Source organism: Syngnathus floridae, chromosome 5 (assembly GCF_059516105.1).
Source record: "Syngnathus floridae isolate MCC-2025c chromosome 5, RoL_Sflo_1.0, whole genome shotgun sequence".
Classification (NCBI taxonomy): domain Eukaryota; kingdom Metazoa; phylum Chordata; class Actinopteri; order Syngnathiformes; family Syngnathidae; genus Syngnathus; species Syngnathus floridae.
Window position 1 is genome coordinate 6,964,123 of NC_142417.1, and position 14,503 is coordinate 6,978,625.

Sequence of the window (14,503 nt, forward strand, 5' to 3'; positions counted from 1 at the left end):
GATGGTCAATTGTAAATAAACTGAATGCTGGTTGGCCAACTTCAGCAGGAGTCGCGCCTTGGGGGTGGGCAAACCTTGAACAAACTGCTCTCCAATTGGACATACGGCGGATTTGCAGAACCAATCTGCTCATTTGTTACCGGAAGTGTTTTTTTCCCCTTTAAAAATGGCGTCGTATCAGTGGCAAAATGAAATTACAAACAAAGCCACTTAATTAAGAGCTTACATTACATTGTAACGTGGATGTTACCGTTGCATATAGAGCGATGGATGAGCTGTAATGTCAAATAGTGTGACAAACTTTTTTTTGTTAGAAAATCTCAATTTTACGGCAGATAGCATGCCAGCTCTTTTGTTAGCATCTAACAAATCTTGCATATACACAAATTTAACCCCCTGTTATGTTTTTTTGAAACAATGCTGGGTTATTTGGCAGCGAGGCGTGCCGGTCTGGATGACCCTCTGCGACTCAGGCGGGTGGAGGCGACAAGAAGGTAAACACATGCTCTTTGACACACCACTTGCCCTTGCAGTAAATAATACTCTTCCTTTTTATGCATCTTAAAAGAGTACTAAGCCTGCAGTTGAATGCAGACAGGGATGTGGAGAGAATCCACGCAAATGGTGTCAATACCGTTGACATTGAAGTCATAGAAGGCAAATAGTGAGTAAATGTATATCTTTATTTTCTATGAATTATAGTAACCTCTCCCCCGGCCTATAGTCACGTTTCACGTTTTTCCCCTGTGGAACTTATGCCCATGTTTTTACAAAAAAAGAAAACCTCACTAATTTGCATTCTTTAGTGCTCTTTATGGTTGAAAAGCAGAAACATGCCACAAGATGGCGCCAGCGTACCATTTAATCATAAACGTAATTTACGGGTGACTAGGAATATGTCCCCTTCATTTTTGTTTAGCATGTTGTCTGGCGGTGCCGATGGAGTGATTGTCATCTATGACCTGGAGAATTTTAGTGGGAAACCACAGTACACCTGCAAGGCTGTCTCCACCATTGGAAGGTGAGTCTTGACCTCCATTTATGTTTTATGTCCAGCAGAATCTCTTTAAATCTTATATTATTCACACAATTAACAATTTTCGATATAATTAATTGTAGGTCCAGCAAGCATGCCCACAAATTCAGCGTAGAGACGGTCCAGTGGTATCCTTACGACACTGGCATGTTTGTATCCAGCTCCTTTGACAAGACAATGAAGGTGTGGGACACAGAGACTCTTAAGGTAACACATGTCACTCCCACACACGTGTGACATGGCGAGTTATTGGTGAGGCTGTGTACCGTAATAATTGATTCCCTCGAGTTCAACTGCTGTGTTACCGTGCATCCATTCATCGATTTTCCTATAGCATTTGTCCTCCTCAGGGTCACGAGTGAGCTGCAGCCTATCCCTAGTTGACTTTGAACAAGAGATGGGGTACACCCTGGACTAGTTGGCCAGCCAATTAAAACTCTATTGTAAATGCTGCCTTCAGAGTTTGTCAGGTTCATTCAAGATTGGAAATCTCAAAAAAAAAAATCTCTAAAAGTGCTAAATTCCATTTGAAGGCGTGGCCGTGTCAAAGCTTCCGACTTTGTAGGTTCCATTGTACAGATTTGTCGTTGCCGCCCCCTTTGTCTCTGTTTCCAATCTTTGTCTTCATAATTGCTTCATGCTTTCTGCCTTCCTATGCCACACTGTCGCAGATGGCCGGTTCTGCCTTGAGCTACAGTTTCACTGGCCTCATGGTTACATCACAAGTTCAAAGAAGGGTCAAGAGAAAAGAACCTACTGAACCTTTATAGCTTGTTGAGTTTTTTTGTGTGTCTCCCACAATTTAGGGAGTATGTTTATACAAACATAGGCTCCTCTGTGTGCCCCATTGATAGGCTGACTAGTGGCAAACTGACACATGGTGCAGCAACAGAGGCTTTTTTGTATTTGCTGGAGTATTTGCAACAGCTGCACCAATGCGATGCCATTCTCGATTCGAAATTGCTCCTGTGTTTGTTTGCATGTGCACTGTCAAGGCTGTGCAAAAGGAACAATAATGTTTAAATGGCTAAGGCCGCCACCAGCCTCGTTGTTGTATTGCAGTCAAAGGTAGGGACAATTTACTTAATAGTTTGCAGAACACAGTTTGGTCAATTTAAGGTAATTGTTTTCGGTTTGGTTTGGTTTGGTATGCATTGAGTCATGGTTAATTCATTGATATAATCACTGGTGTCTGACATCTGACACATCATTGTGACAATCTGAGGTTAAAAGTAGGTGAGCTGGCAGCAAGAAGTGAGATATTAGGAGTTTCAACATACTTGTCATATTTTTGGCAAAAAAAAGTTATTTTTAACAAATGTTGAAAAAATAATAAATTAAAATGTGGATTTTTTTTCTAAACACCCCTCTTGTCGTCATTTTCCCCTCAGCCCGCTGAAGTGTTTAAGTTTGAAGGCACCGTCTACAGCCACCACCTGTCACCCATCGCTAGAAAGCACAGTCTTATCGCAGGTAGGCATTTGGGTGCATGCTCTTACTCATTAAAACCGAGCGGAATGAGCAAAGGCTCGGAAGTGTGATGTGTTCTCTATGCTGTTGCACTACTACATCACCGAGCAGGAACAACAGGTTACCCATACCAGTTGTCTTAGTCATACATGTGCTTCAGAGAAAGAAAAAAAAAAGTCTCTCTCTGTCCGACGACTGTTTGTTGATCTAGAAAAATCTTTGAATCAATCTGCTATTAAAAAGAAACTCAACAGTTGAATTTGATCATTTTATATTTTGGAAGAATTTCACTTGCCCTGATGTGCACGGACTCCTTTGTTGAGCGCACCGCGGTTGCTTGTGATTAGCAGTTGTTATCTGTATCCTGATTCACCACACCTTGTTTCTGACAACCCTGGGAGTCCAGTTTTGGAGCTTCCTCCAAGCACCCCTCCCTTGTTGAACTTTGGTTTCGAAGGAATGTGTGACAATGTAGTTTTTAGTGTGTCTTTCTGTGTGTCCTATCTTGTCAGTTGGCACCGAATATCCTAAAATACAGCTGTGTGACCTGAAGTCCGGTTCAAAGATCCAAGTCCTGCAGGGTTAGTGTGCTAGATGAAAACACACACATATACATTTTTTATTTGAATGCTACAGTATCATCATCAAAATGAAAAGAAATCACTTTGTGCATCTAGATCATGTTTTTCACATTTAAATTGAACTAGTCAAATCAATACATTTTCTACGATATTCTAATTAAGCGTATGAATGATGAAAACTAACTTCATCCCCACCTCAGGTCATAGAGCAGAGGTCCTGTCTGTGCGATGGTCACCCAGATACGAACATATCCTAGCCACTGCCAGGTAGGCACCAGTTACAACCCACTTTGCTCCTACTGGTGAAATGCATGAATGAGAAGACTCAAATCTGCTGGAAGGATGTAGCTTTACAAGTTGGATTAATGGGACTTTCTTCTTATTTAAGTATGTCACACACAATTAATTGCAGCATGACATCTACTACACTGAATTGAACGCTATTAATTAAGCAGGTATTCTAACACTCTGTCAAAATTAACAGAATAATTTTGGTTACAGCTTTTACACTGGGTCTTGTTATATTGTGCAGGCGTACCTTAGGAAGCATCCGGTGAGTGTAATTCACCCCCAGAGACCCATCAAAGAGAGAAATAACAGGCAGCAGATCATTCCACCAGCTCATTTTGTCATTCCCCTCCCTAGCCATCTGGCCACACGGTAGCCTGAAGTCAAAGATGATGGCTGCACATCTCGAGCACTCCACTATACGTGTCACCAAAGCATATGGTGGATGCTGGCCCTCCACCTGTTTTATGCTACATTAGACCTACTAATTAATCTAGTGGGACCCATGCGCCGCTCTCCCTTTGGAGTCAAAGTGATTTTGAAAACAACTGGCACAAAACAGGCACGTGGTGACGCACGCCTTTGTGATATTTAATTTGGCTGCATGGTTAATCCCCACATGCAGAGAAATAACAATTAAAGGTAACAGTAGGTATACCAGGCTAATTCTTCCTCTACAAATATAATTATGCAAATTTTTTTATTGACACTGTCAAAGAAAGATGGGTATTTAACATCTTATCTAACATCTGAAGTAGCTGCTATAAGTCCAACAAACATGGTGATTTGTCTTTGCCAGTGCTGACAGCAAAGTGAGAGTGTGGGATGTGCGTCGGGCATCAGGTTGCCTATTTACGTTGGACCAGCACAATGGAGACAAATCAAAAGGCGCTTCTGAGGCAGGTATGCATTCACTCACTTAGGACATTTATTTTGTATTTTGTACACTGTGCTGCAGGATTTAGGCAAGCTATATGTATGTTTCTGAACTGTATCATTGGCTTAGTCGCTAATCGTTAGCTTAATAGACCATGAGGAAAATAAATTGCTGTCACAATTTTGAATTGCTTTTGTGACAGCAAGTTTAAATGATGCTATTAGGCTAACGTAATGTGTTTTTCCTATCAATACCCAGCAAACACAGCCCACAACGGCCGAGTGAACGGCCTGTGCTTCTCAAGCGACGGCCTGCACCTCCTCACGTCTGGGACCGATGATCGCATGCGATTGTGGAACAGCGCCACAGGGGAAAATACCCTGGTATGTTAGTTAGGACTAATTGCATTGTGTGTAAATGATCCTATCTCAACCAATAAGAATGGATTTGCATAACCCGTTGTAGACTTCTTTAATTGGTCGCATGTGACAACATCGTTAACATTAAGGCTTGAGGAAAATCTGCCATTACTATGAGACCGTAACGTATCCCTCAGATGTAATTTCCAGCTCGGCTGAAATGTACAGGGGTTGCTATTGTTTTTTTGTTGTTCCACCTCCAAGACTCAGCATCACGTAAGAGGTGGAGAATCTTTCCTCAGGGGAAAACAGAGCAACAGTCTTGAGATGGTTGATAGTTGAGCTGAGGAAATTGAAAGGGCACAGTTGAACAAGTAGGACTGAGTACATTTTCCAAACATCCCTTTGTAGTAGCAATGGTTAGTATTTGGGACAAAACACATCTGTCATGATTGCCTGTTTTATTTAAACATCATTCCCTGGTTTTAGTATGAACGTAGTCTTCACCCGTTTCCCTCAGGTGAACTACGGGAAAGTGAGCAACAAGAGCCGCAAGCGGCGTCAGTTGACGGTGTCGCGGGGCTGCAGTCCGGAGTTTGTGTTTGTGCCGTGCGGTAGCTCAGTCGCCGTGTACGGCCTCCACACGGGCGAGCTGGTCACCATGCTGCGGGGTCACTTCAACTACGTGGACTGCTGCGAGTTCCACCCGGACCACCAGGTGAGATGTCCCTAAATGGCCAAAAATATCTCATCCTCCAATTGCTCCTAATGGGGCACGTTTGAGCCTATGAGAGCGAGAGGACATACCACTTCCAATGCATTGTGTCATGCAGGTTTTGTTTGTACTCTGCAGTGGGAATGCCGTCAAGCGGCTTTTCACTCATGGTTCAGGGCAAAGAAGCCACCAAATGGCAATCTGTGTTGACCCCATTTTTTTGCTTGTGTAAACCTTTTTTTTTTTTTTTATTTACTGTACTTGCAGGTAACAATTCAGCAGTCCTTCTGCACGTGTGTGTGTGTTTTTTTTTTTAGGTATTCATCCAAACATACTAAATACAGATGGGGAAACAACACAAAAATAAACTAAATACATCCAGGATAAATGCTTTCTTTTCTTTTGTTTTTGACAAAAAAAATGTGCCTGTCAGAAATTGATGGAGCTCATTTTGTGTACATATAACTTATTTGTGTCTTTTCCCGGCATATAGGAGTTGTACAGCGCAGGTAAAGACGGTAATATACTTGCATGGGTTCCGGTCCTACGTGGCCCGGATGTGGAGGAAGAGTCAGATCAGGTGACATGATTTGTAATTTCCAAATCCGAAAATGTTTGTCGGTCCGAAATGATGAGTCATCTACTCATTTACATGCATGACCATGAAAATCTTTTGTCAGTTATGGCTTTGGTCTACTGTTATATGATAATCATGACAGGAATGTAAAACGACGTCACGCTGTTCTGCTCCACACTTGCATCACCGCATTCTGTTTGAATACTAAGGCGGTAAATCCAAAGCGCTGTATTTTAATGTTGATGCTTCATTTAACTGTCATTTTCAGGATGCTGCAGTGAGGTCGTCAGTGGACCCCGCTTTCCAGGACAACTGGAGCAGCGATGAAGACTAATGATCGCTTCAAGGTTTCAGCAATGGACTCCAGCATTGTTTGAACTATGGTGCTAGCAAATTAACAGATTGACAGATTCAAAAAATCATTGTGAAACAATAATCCTGACATCATGGTTTACGTAAGGATTAGTAATGATTGACTTGAGAGGACTGCTATACACATACAGTATTTGTCAATTCTCCTATTGTATTTTTACTAAACATTTTCTTGCCACCATCTGCAAATCAATGGATGGGTGTTACCTTGCATTGCAAAACATACATTACCGGTATGCCTTAAGTCATTCGTGGTTCAAATTTGCATCTGTGTTTATGTTGGGAGCCCTGTTGTTGAAACTCATGATATGATAAGAGTAATACCAAGCAAGGCCTCTCCCTGATGCCCCTTAAACATGTTCGCTTTTGTAAAACTTAATTATTTTTAAATAAACTGACTGGCCTTTTTGTGTCCTGTATATAGTTGAATGTGTCAACATTTTTTTGAATACTTTTTCTATTTATAAAAATAAAACCTCTTGAAAAAACAAACAGCCTTGTTAAGAAATTTGCAAAAGTATATTAAAAAAATACATCTTTGTTGAAAAATACTTTTTGTTACCAAAATCTTCCATGAATCAAAACAATAAGCTGACAATTTTTTACCCTTTGTTGATAAAAATGTAAAAAAGGAATACAAATAAATAGATCTGATATAAAAAGATTTTTGTGATTTTTTTCATTTAATAACCTTTTCATAAAAAAGTACATAAATACATATATATATTTAAATGTAAATACGTATATACAAGTTTATGTTTTGTGTATTTCTTTTGATTGAGAGTTTTTTGTAACCATCTAAAGGTGGAAGAAGTACAAGAACATTAATTAGTGCTATACAATGTGTGTGTCTGTGTGCGTGTGTGTGAATTGAAATATTTTTATTTTTATTTTTATTTTTTCAGATTTTGGGGTGTACTGTTCTTATGGGGAAATGCATACTGTACACGCTGTACCGTTTCTGTTCAATTATCGAGCATGACAGAATCAGTGTGACGCATCGCATAGGTAAGGCATTGTGACGTTATAATGAGGCATTGCCTCATTGACTGCCGAGTCCAGGCACCGGCCAATCAGCAACCCCGAAGGACTCGAGACCCGCCCCCTCAAAAACGCCATAAATTTCCACGGGCGCGCGCATCATTAAGACGTGAACTGAGCTCAAGACTCACCTGTGCAAGTAGAGAGTCATACACGCCCCGACTCTTAATTCTTTTTTTTTGTAACCGCAGTTCAACGTTGGAAAGGATTTCTCACTGGGTGGTTGTAGGACAAATTTCCAGGTAAGACTTAATTTTTAAGCAGTGGAGTGTGTGAACGTGTGCGTTGCAACTGCTGCTGGACTTGTTTTTCATCCCTTGCGACACCGCATCACAACCACAAACGTTCTTTTGTCCTTGCGATTGTCAATTTAAGACTGCGTGTGACTCTAAAAGCAGGTATTTGGTGCTTTTCAAAAATCCTCATTTTTTTCTACCTCCGTTGATGTTAATTATAACTCATGCTAATAAATGGGCGTCGTTTAAGTAGGCGCTTTAATTTGCCCATGTTTGCACATTTTGTGCTGGTATAAAATGGTGCTTACTCCAGCCGACCTCTGAAAACTTGTCCCGTTGCCAAAATGTCTTTTATTTTGTCTCTCCTGTTCGTACTTCCGCTACTATTTTGTATTCACGTGTACTTCCCGTCTTTATCACCAGAAACCTGCAGCGATTTCCCAATAAGGACTTCCGGTTTCCACTTTTCTGCATTGTTCCTCAACTGGATTGTCACAACTGGTCTTGTTTCATAGAACCAGTCAGGCCAGTTAGTCGTACACTGCAAAGTTGAAATAACAAGTTTTAACATCTCCAGTAGGACCGTTAATAAGCGTTAATAATTGCTTACACAGCAGCTTGGTTTTTTTATTTTTTTTTTTATTATTTTTTTTAATTCTTACCTGCTAAATAATTTTGAAGAGCCAAGTAAGCTGCCCAACAGAAATAAAATGTTTATCTGCATTTATGATTACTTCTTCCACTGTTAAAATGTTTGCCCAAGAATAGATTATTCAAGAATATAAATATAGATTGGTACTGTTGGCTGTGAGGCTGTTACTTATTGTACTGCTCATACAGTACTTGCTTTGTGTGGCCTGCTTGCCTGCCTTGTTGTCTTGCATGCGCACGAGCACGCATACCTTTTAATTCTTGCTATTCAACGAAACTAAAGAGTTGGCAAGCCGAATTTTATTACCTTGGAGATATGTGATACAAATCAACTTAGTTGAAGTACACAAAACATGCTAACAGACCTCCTGTCCTTTTCCCCATAAGCTGAACTTGCGACGATCTCACAATGGAACTGCATGATATCAAGTCTTCAGTTTCGCACATGTATGATGACTTCATCCGGAACGCAGGTCAGTTCCTCCGCCACAGTTTTTCTTTTATGATTAAACTCCGGTCCTTACCCGTTTTAACTCCTGTTGCAGACGCTCGTACGGAGAACTGGCTGTTCATGGCATCTCCCATCGTGCAGAACATCATCATCATGGCGTACATCTACTTCGTCGTATCACTGGGCCCCCGCATCATGGAGAAGCGCAAAGCTTTTGACCTCAAAGGTGTTCTGGTGGTGTACAACTTCAGCGTGGTGGCACTCTCGCTCTACATGTGCTATGAGGTGACTCAACATAAACTGTTACTCATCATGCTCGCTCACGGCCCGTACGCGATGTTGCCGCATTGGGTGCATGTCAAATGACTGATTTGCTTGCTTGAGTGTGCAATATTAATGATTTAAAAAACATGTTGGAAATTTTGCTTGCCAATTAACTAGAGTGTCTCTTTCTAGTTTTTCATGTCGGGATGGGGAACAGGATACTCCTTCCGCTGTGATCTCGTTGACTACTCTGACTCGCCACAAGCTACAAGGGTAAATGTATTTACATGGAGTCCTCTGTTTCTCACAGCACCATTACACTATAATTTGTGGTACAATGGCAGTCTAATTTCTTTGGAAACAAGTCATTTTGTTAGCTAATTTGATGCCCGGTTCATGAAAGCCGTACCTCCGTTAGACATTGTCATCGTTGTAAATTTAAGATGCATTCAATGACAACTCAAAGTAGGAAGTCTCAAAATGACAGACATCCATGAAAAATTCAATTCATTCACCAAATGGTAAAGATGAGTATGTTGTCATAATTCTAGTAGTCGAGGTGTAAAGACAACCACGCTTAACACTAAAATAAAATACAACTTCAGATTTGTAATGCAAAGAGAAGCGCAACAGTGTCACCTAGTGGCAATTTTCAATTTTTGGTTTATGTCTCAGTTTCAATTAGCACCTTCAGAAACGGATGTTTGTAATTCTGATAATCAACACATGGACTGCCACGCAATTCAAATTGAGTTTTGCTCTGTTTTGCAAAGACTGTCTTTTACATCATGCAGTAGTTTTTAAAAGTTGCAACTGGCTGTGTGACCAAATGCTGAAAATGTCTCTGTCCAATAGATGGCAGAAACGTGCTGGCTTTACTATTTCTCCAAGTTCATCGAGATGTTGGACACGGTAAGTCGTGGCGGTTGCGTAGTCAGTCTTGGATCTAGACAATTTGACAAATATTACAATTTGCCCTTTTTGTTCACTCTCCATTAAAGGTTTTCTTTGTGCTGAGGAAGAAAAACAGCCAGGTGACATTTCTTCACGTGTTCCATCATTCTATTATGCCGTTTACCTGGTGGTTTGGTGTTCGCTTTTCTGCAGGTAACACAAGCTCTCTACTTGTGGCCTTAGTTTCATTTTACGTGGTTTTTAACCATATACTTCACCCCGCTAGGTGGTATGGGGACTTTTCACGCCGTGCTCAACTGTGTCGTCCATGTCATCATGTACTCTTACTACGGCCTGACCGCCTTAGGGCCCAAATACCAGAAGTACCTGTGGTGGAAGAAATACCTGACCACCATTCAGCTGGTACGTTACGTTTGCTTCCCCCGTTAAGGCTGGTTTTGCTCCATGTTGCAATCTCCAGATTTTTCAAAAGTGGAAGGTTGTTGCTAAATGAGAATACCAATGGTAGCCATTTTGTGTGAGAGTCCAAGGTCCTGACCCCCCCCCCCCCCTACTTCTCGTGTACAGATCCAGTTTGTGATGGTGACCACGCACATCTCGCAGTACTTCTTCATACAGGACTGCGCCTACAAGTTCCCCATCTTCATCTACATCATCGGTCTGTACGGCCTCATCTTCCTCTTCCTCTTCCTCAACTTCTGGTACCACGCCTACACCAAAGGCAAGCGGCTGCCCAAGGTGCTGCAGGCCCAGATGTGGGCCCACCATTCAAACGGCGTCATGAATGGCAACGCTAACCACACCAAAGAGGAATAATTGGCCGCTCGGCACGGGGCTTTTTTTGTGGCGGACTACTGCTCTGGTTTAGCTTTTTCTACTTGCAAAAAAGAGACAATCTTTATAAATTATGACCAGTTATATTTAACCCCAGACAAAGGGAACTTTTGTATTTTAATATTTTGTATTGACTGTATAGTTAATTAAGACACGACTGTATAGTTAATTAAGCCATGGGAAAAACTGTCATTTATAGGGCTTCTCCAACGGCATGACTGAGACTCCATGACCCTGATGTGTGCAGTGCCCCTCTTAAAAGTGACGGGTTGGTGTGATTTGTTTTTTGTTTTTTTTTCCCCACATTTATTTTGTCTTGGTGGTTCACTATAAAAGTTGGAGGGTAATCCATGTTGCCTTAATATTAGTCTTTGCAAGGCTAGTTTTATGGTCACATGCATACAGAGTAGGGTGTTTACTTTTATTTTAAATATTTCACACCTTGACGTTTGGAGTCACAGATCTGATGTTTTCAGTGGAATGTTCTCTTGAAGTGTGACCAATTGATCCCTGGAAGGAGAGCCAGGGGGCGCTCTTGTGGAGCACCAGGGCATTGTTCACGAAAAAAGTTGACTGTTTACAGTGACATGTCTTTGGGTCAGTCACAGGAGTGTCTGTGTATTATGATGATCTTAAGCTCCAAAGTGAATGAAACGGCGCTCCTGTGATTGACAAAAGGAGATAAGAGTATGAGATCACTGGTGGTGTGTATTTGAGAAGAGGGTTAGTTCGAATGATGCAGTTCATGTTCACGTCTAATATCCTGTTCTCAGTCCAATTGTTAACCATTTAAGACTTATGTGCCTTAAAAAGTTGTTTATACTGTTTTATATGTATTTATGTATAATAAATGTTGACTATGTATTTGTTGGTTTTAGATCTTCATTTTGAATTTCACTTTCATTGTCAAATTTCATTAGGTGAATGATTTTAGATATGTTTCAAGTTTTAGCTCAGGGTTTTGTAGGAACTTCCCAGTTTTGCTCTAATATAGTATAAACTTGGTGTTGAAACCAGATTCTAGCATGGAGAACAAACTCACAAGAAGGTCAGGGTTGAGATTCAAACTAAAAAATGCTGCCATTTAGGGAATGGTGAACAGGGAAAAAAAAATATTGGCCACTTGGATGATCTGAGAACACAATGTGAAATAGTTGAACGTCAATTGATCAGGAGCAGGAGAGTCCAATGTCCTATTTCTAGGCAGAGGTGCGCACACTGATCTGTCTACTGTCACCACACACACTGCAGAATGCTGCTGCTGTCAACTCTGCCAAAGTACAGTGTGACTCCTAAACTATTCCATAACAGGACATTTTGAAATGGTTGCAAAATATTATAGAAATGTCATATCCTACTTTCCAGTAAGTTAGTCACTAAAATTAAATGGAATAACCTTTTAGGAGTTTTAGGAGCTTAAAGACAGATGGAAGGCTGGCAATAGGATCACAAAGCTACCAAACAGGAGTGGTTTTTGAGAGAGCCTGTTATTTTTCAAATGCCAGTCACGACCACCATGTTAACAGAAAAGAAGGGAAAAGGTTTCTCCATATGCTTTATTTTGTTAGAAGCGTGACATGACTTGCACACCAGTGATGAGCCAAAGTGTGATACACGGGCTCCCTCTAGCGGCGCCTGAACTCAGAATTTGAAAAAAGTTCAAAACTGCATACTAGTATCGTGCCCCAAAACCTTTTGAATTAAAAGTGCAGTTCACTTTTATTTAACTTCAAATAGAATACATTTTTAATTCATTTTTGTGAATTGTTAGTTTTCAAACATCGATTTAGAGTTTTTTTTTTCACTTATATATATGCAATCTATTTCATCGACTCGGAACCTTAATTCTAATGCCAACCCTTAAGAGTTTGCCTCTTGCGGCTATGACTGTTTATACCATCACGAGTAGGTGGAGATTTCCGTGGCTTGATCTGATTTGGTTCGAGGAAAAAAAAAATCTGCGTCAGTTCACAATTGCTGATTCGAGCATGTGCGGGTGGGTGGTGACTGTAGGCAACGATGAAGTGGAAAATGAATGCGACTTCATCTTGAATCTTTCTTATGCCTACTCATAATATAATATTTAATCCGCAAAATGGAATATATCCTACAGGGCTTTTCTACACTTTGATATTAAGGCACCCCAAAGGGTTTGACTGTTAAGTTGGACTTTCTTGACACTCTTTTTTTTTCTTATTTGTGCTTGCACTTTTCTCACTGTGACACGTTTGCACTTATTGGCGTGTGGGCATAGCCAGTTACCTCAATAATGGTGGTTTGTAGGAGACAGAAAAACAAACAAAACCACAAACCTCATTTGCCTTAAAGTAGAAAAACATTCCACAAACTGCAATTAAAATAGTCGCTCTCGCCTTCTCACTTTCAACTTAGTGAAGGTAATTTTTAAACGGTCTGTAGGCTAGTCTTATTACTTCTGCTTTAAAATACTCCAAATCCAAACTGATGCACAATTTGGACCGAGGGGTGTTTTTGTCACTTTTACTTTAACTTTGCGGAGCACCAAGTTTTCACACCTTACCCCACAAAGAACATCCCTCCTCGTTTCATTTTTGTGATGGCAATTGCCAACAGCTTCGCCTTCATCTCGTCGTGCACAGTACTGGAACAAATGTGATTTTCACAGGTTCTTATCTGCCTTGCAGCACTGTAACACATCTCCAAAGTCGACTTATTGATCACTGTTTTTTCATCCCCTTTATAAAATAGAATTTTCCCCCATATCACTGAATTTGTTCCCCTCTGTTTTTCATTCATTCCTCACGCTACGATGAGTATTCCAACCGATTTATTCAGTGGATGTTTATTATGATGCAAAGATTCAAAATGGAGGAGCAGTGGAGCCTTTTGCATAGTATTTGCATAACCTTTCCACTTCCATGAGTTTATGAGCCTCGCAGTGGTCCTGCTTGCTTTGCTGATTCCATGTCTGCATTCCTCTTTGCCTCACTTCCCTGAGGGACTCGTCCGTCTCCTCTCCGGGCAGTATCCCGGCTCCCTTTTTTATTCCTGTTGGGAAACAGGATGTAGCGCTAGAATAGCTAGTTAAATAATGGCTATACTTACTGCTAAGCAAAGCGCCGAACAGCACTCAGGAACAAATTCAAGTGATGTATACTTTAGTACACAGGTGTCAAATTCAAGGCCCGGGGGCCAGATACGGCCCACCACATCATTTTATGTGGCCCGCGAAGACAAATTGTGCATCAAATTCGTGTCGTTACTAGAATTGCAAATTGTCTTCACTTTTAATAATATGTTTTTTTTTTTTATATTTGACCAGTTTTTACTCGTCTGATTTGAAACCGAGTTATTTGTCAGTTTGTTTTGTAGCTTTTATTGTATATAATATGAGGTGCTCATACATTTATTTGGGTTGACAGTCATAATGGCCCTCCGAAAGAAGCTATGACTACAATGCGGCCCGCAAAAAAAAAATAAAAAATGAGTTTGACACCCCTGCTTTAGTAGAATGAAATTTGTCATCGGACTTCAACCCTTGTGACTGCACTTGTACTAACAGATAATCATACTAGATTTCATATGGACTTTTATTAGGGAATAAATGAATATGTGGAATAGAGGCAGGCCGTCCCGATTTTCCCCTACGAGTGCAATCTGTTTGCTATGTAGCACTGCCACATGTGACCCAAATGCAAATCACCAATTGGCTGCATCTTATTCAATTCATACAATCTAAACTACAGCCAGTGTTTTGGTTTTATCCTGTATGTTCTCTGGTGCAGAAAAGACATAGTTGGCTGATGGCTCACAGTGAGTGAAACGCCTTGGGCTAAACATGTTCCAGCCATGTAAGG

At 40.8% G+C, this 14,503-nt stretch overlaps 2 protein-coding genes across 2 annotated transcripts; both read left to right on the forward strand.

Moving 5' to 3' along the window:
* The first annotated feature begins 132 nt into the window (after positions 1 to 132).
* On the forward strand, positions 133 to 6,939 carry ercc8 (excision repair cross-complementation group 8). The gene is made up of 12 exons (XM_088375276.1): positions 133 to 494; positions 569 to 664; positions 920 to 1,021; positions 1,120 to 1,243; positions 2,428 to 2,509; positions 3,019 to 3,087; positions 3,288 to 3,354; positions 4,175 to 4,278; positions 4,511 to 4,635; positions 5,132 to 5,329; positions 5,820 to 5,906; positions 6,172 to 6,939. Exons 1-12 carry the CDS (start codon positions 418 to 420, stop codon positions 6,235 to 6,237), a joined length of 1,197 nt encoding a protein of 398 aa, XP_088231402.1. The 5' UTR covers positions 133 to 417; the 3' UTR covers positions 6,238 to 6,939.
* Positions 6,940 to 7,406: 467 nt separating this feature from the next.
* elovl7a (ELOVL fatty acid elongase 7a) lies at positions 7,407 to 11,531 on the forward strand. The gene is made up of 8 exons (XM_088376688.1): positions 7,407 to 7,558; positions 8,591 to 8,676; positions 8,749 to 8,939; positions 9,111 to 9,191; positions 9,774 to 9,830; positions 9,920 to 10,025; positions 10,099 to 10,235; positions 10,401 to 11,531. Exons 2-8 carry the CDS (start codon positions 8,613 to 8,615, stop codon positions 10,647 to 10,649), a joined length of 885 nt encoding a protein of 294 aa, XP_088232814.1. The 5' UTR covers positions 7,407 to 7,558; positions 8,591 to 8,612; the 3' UTR covers positions 10,650 to 11,531.
* Positions 11,532 to 14,503: the final 2,972 nt, after the last annotated feature.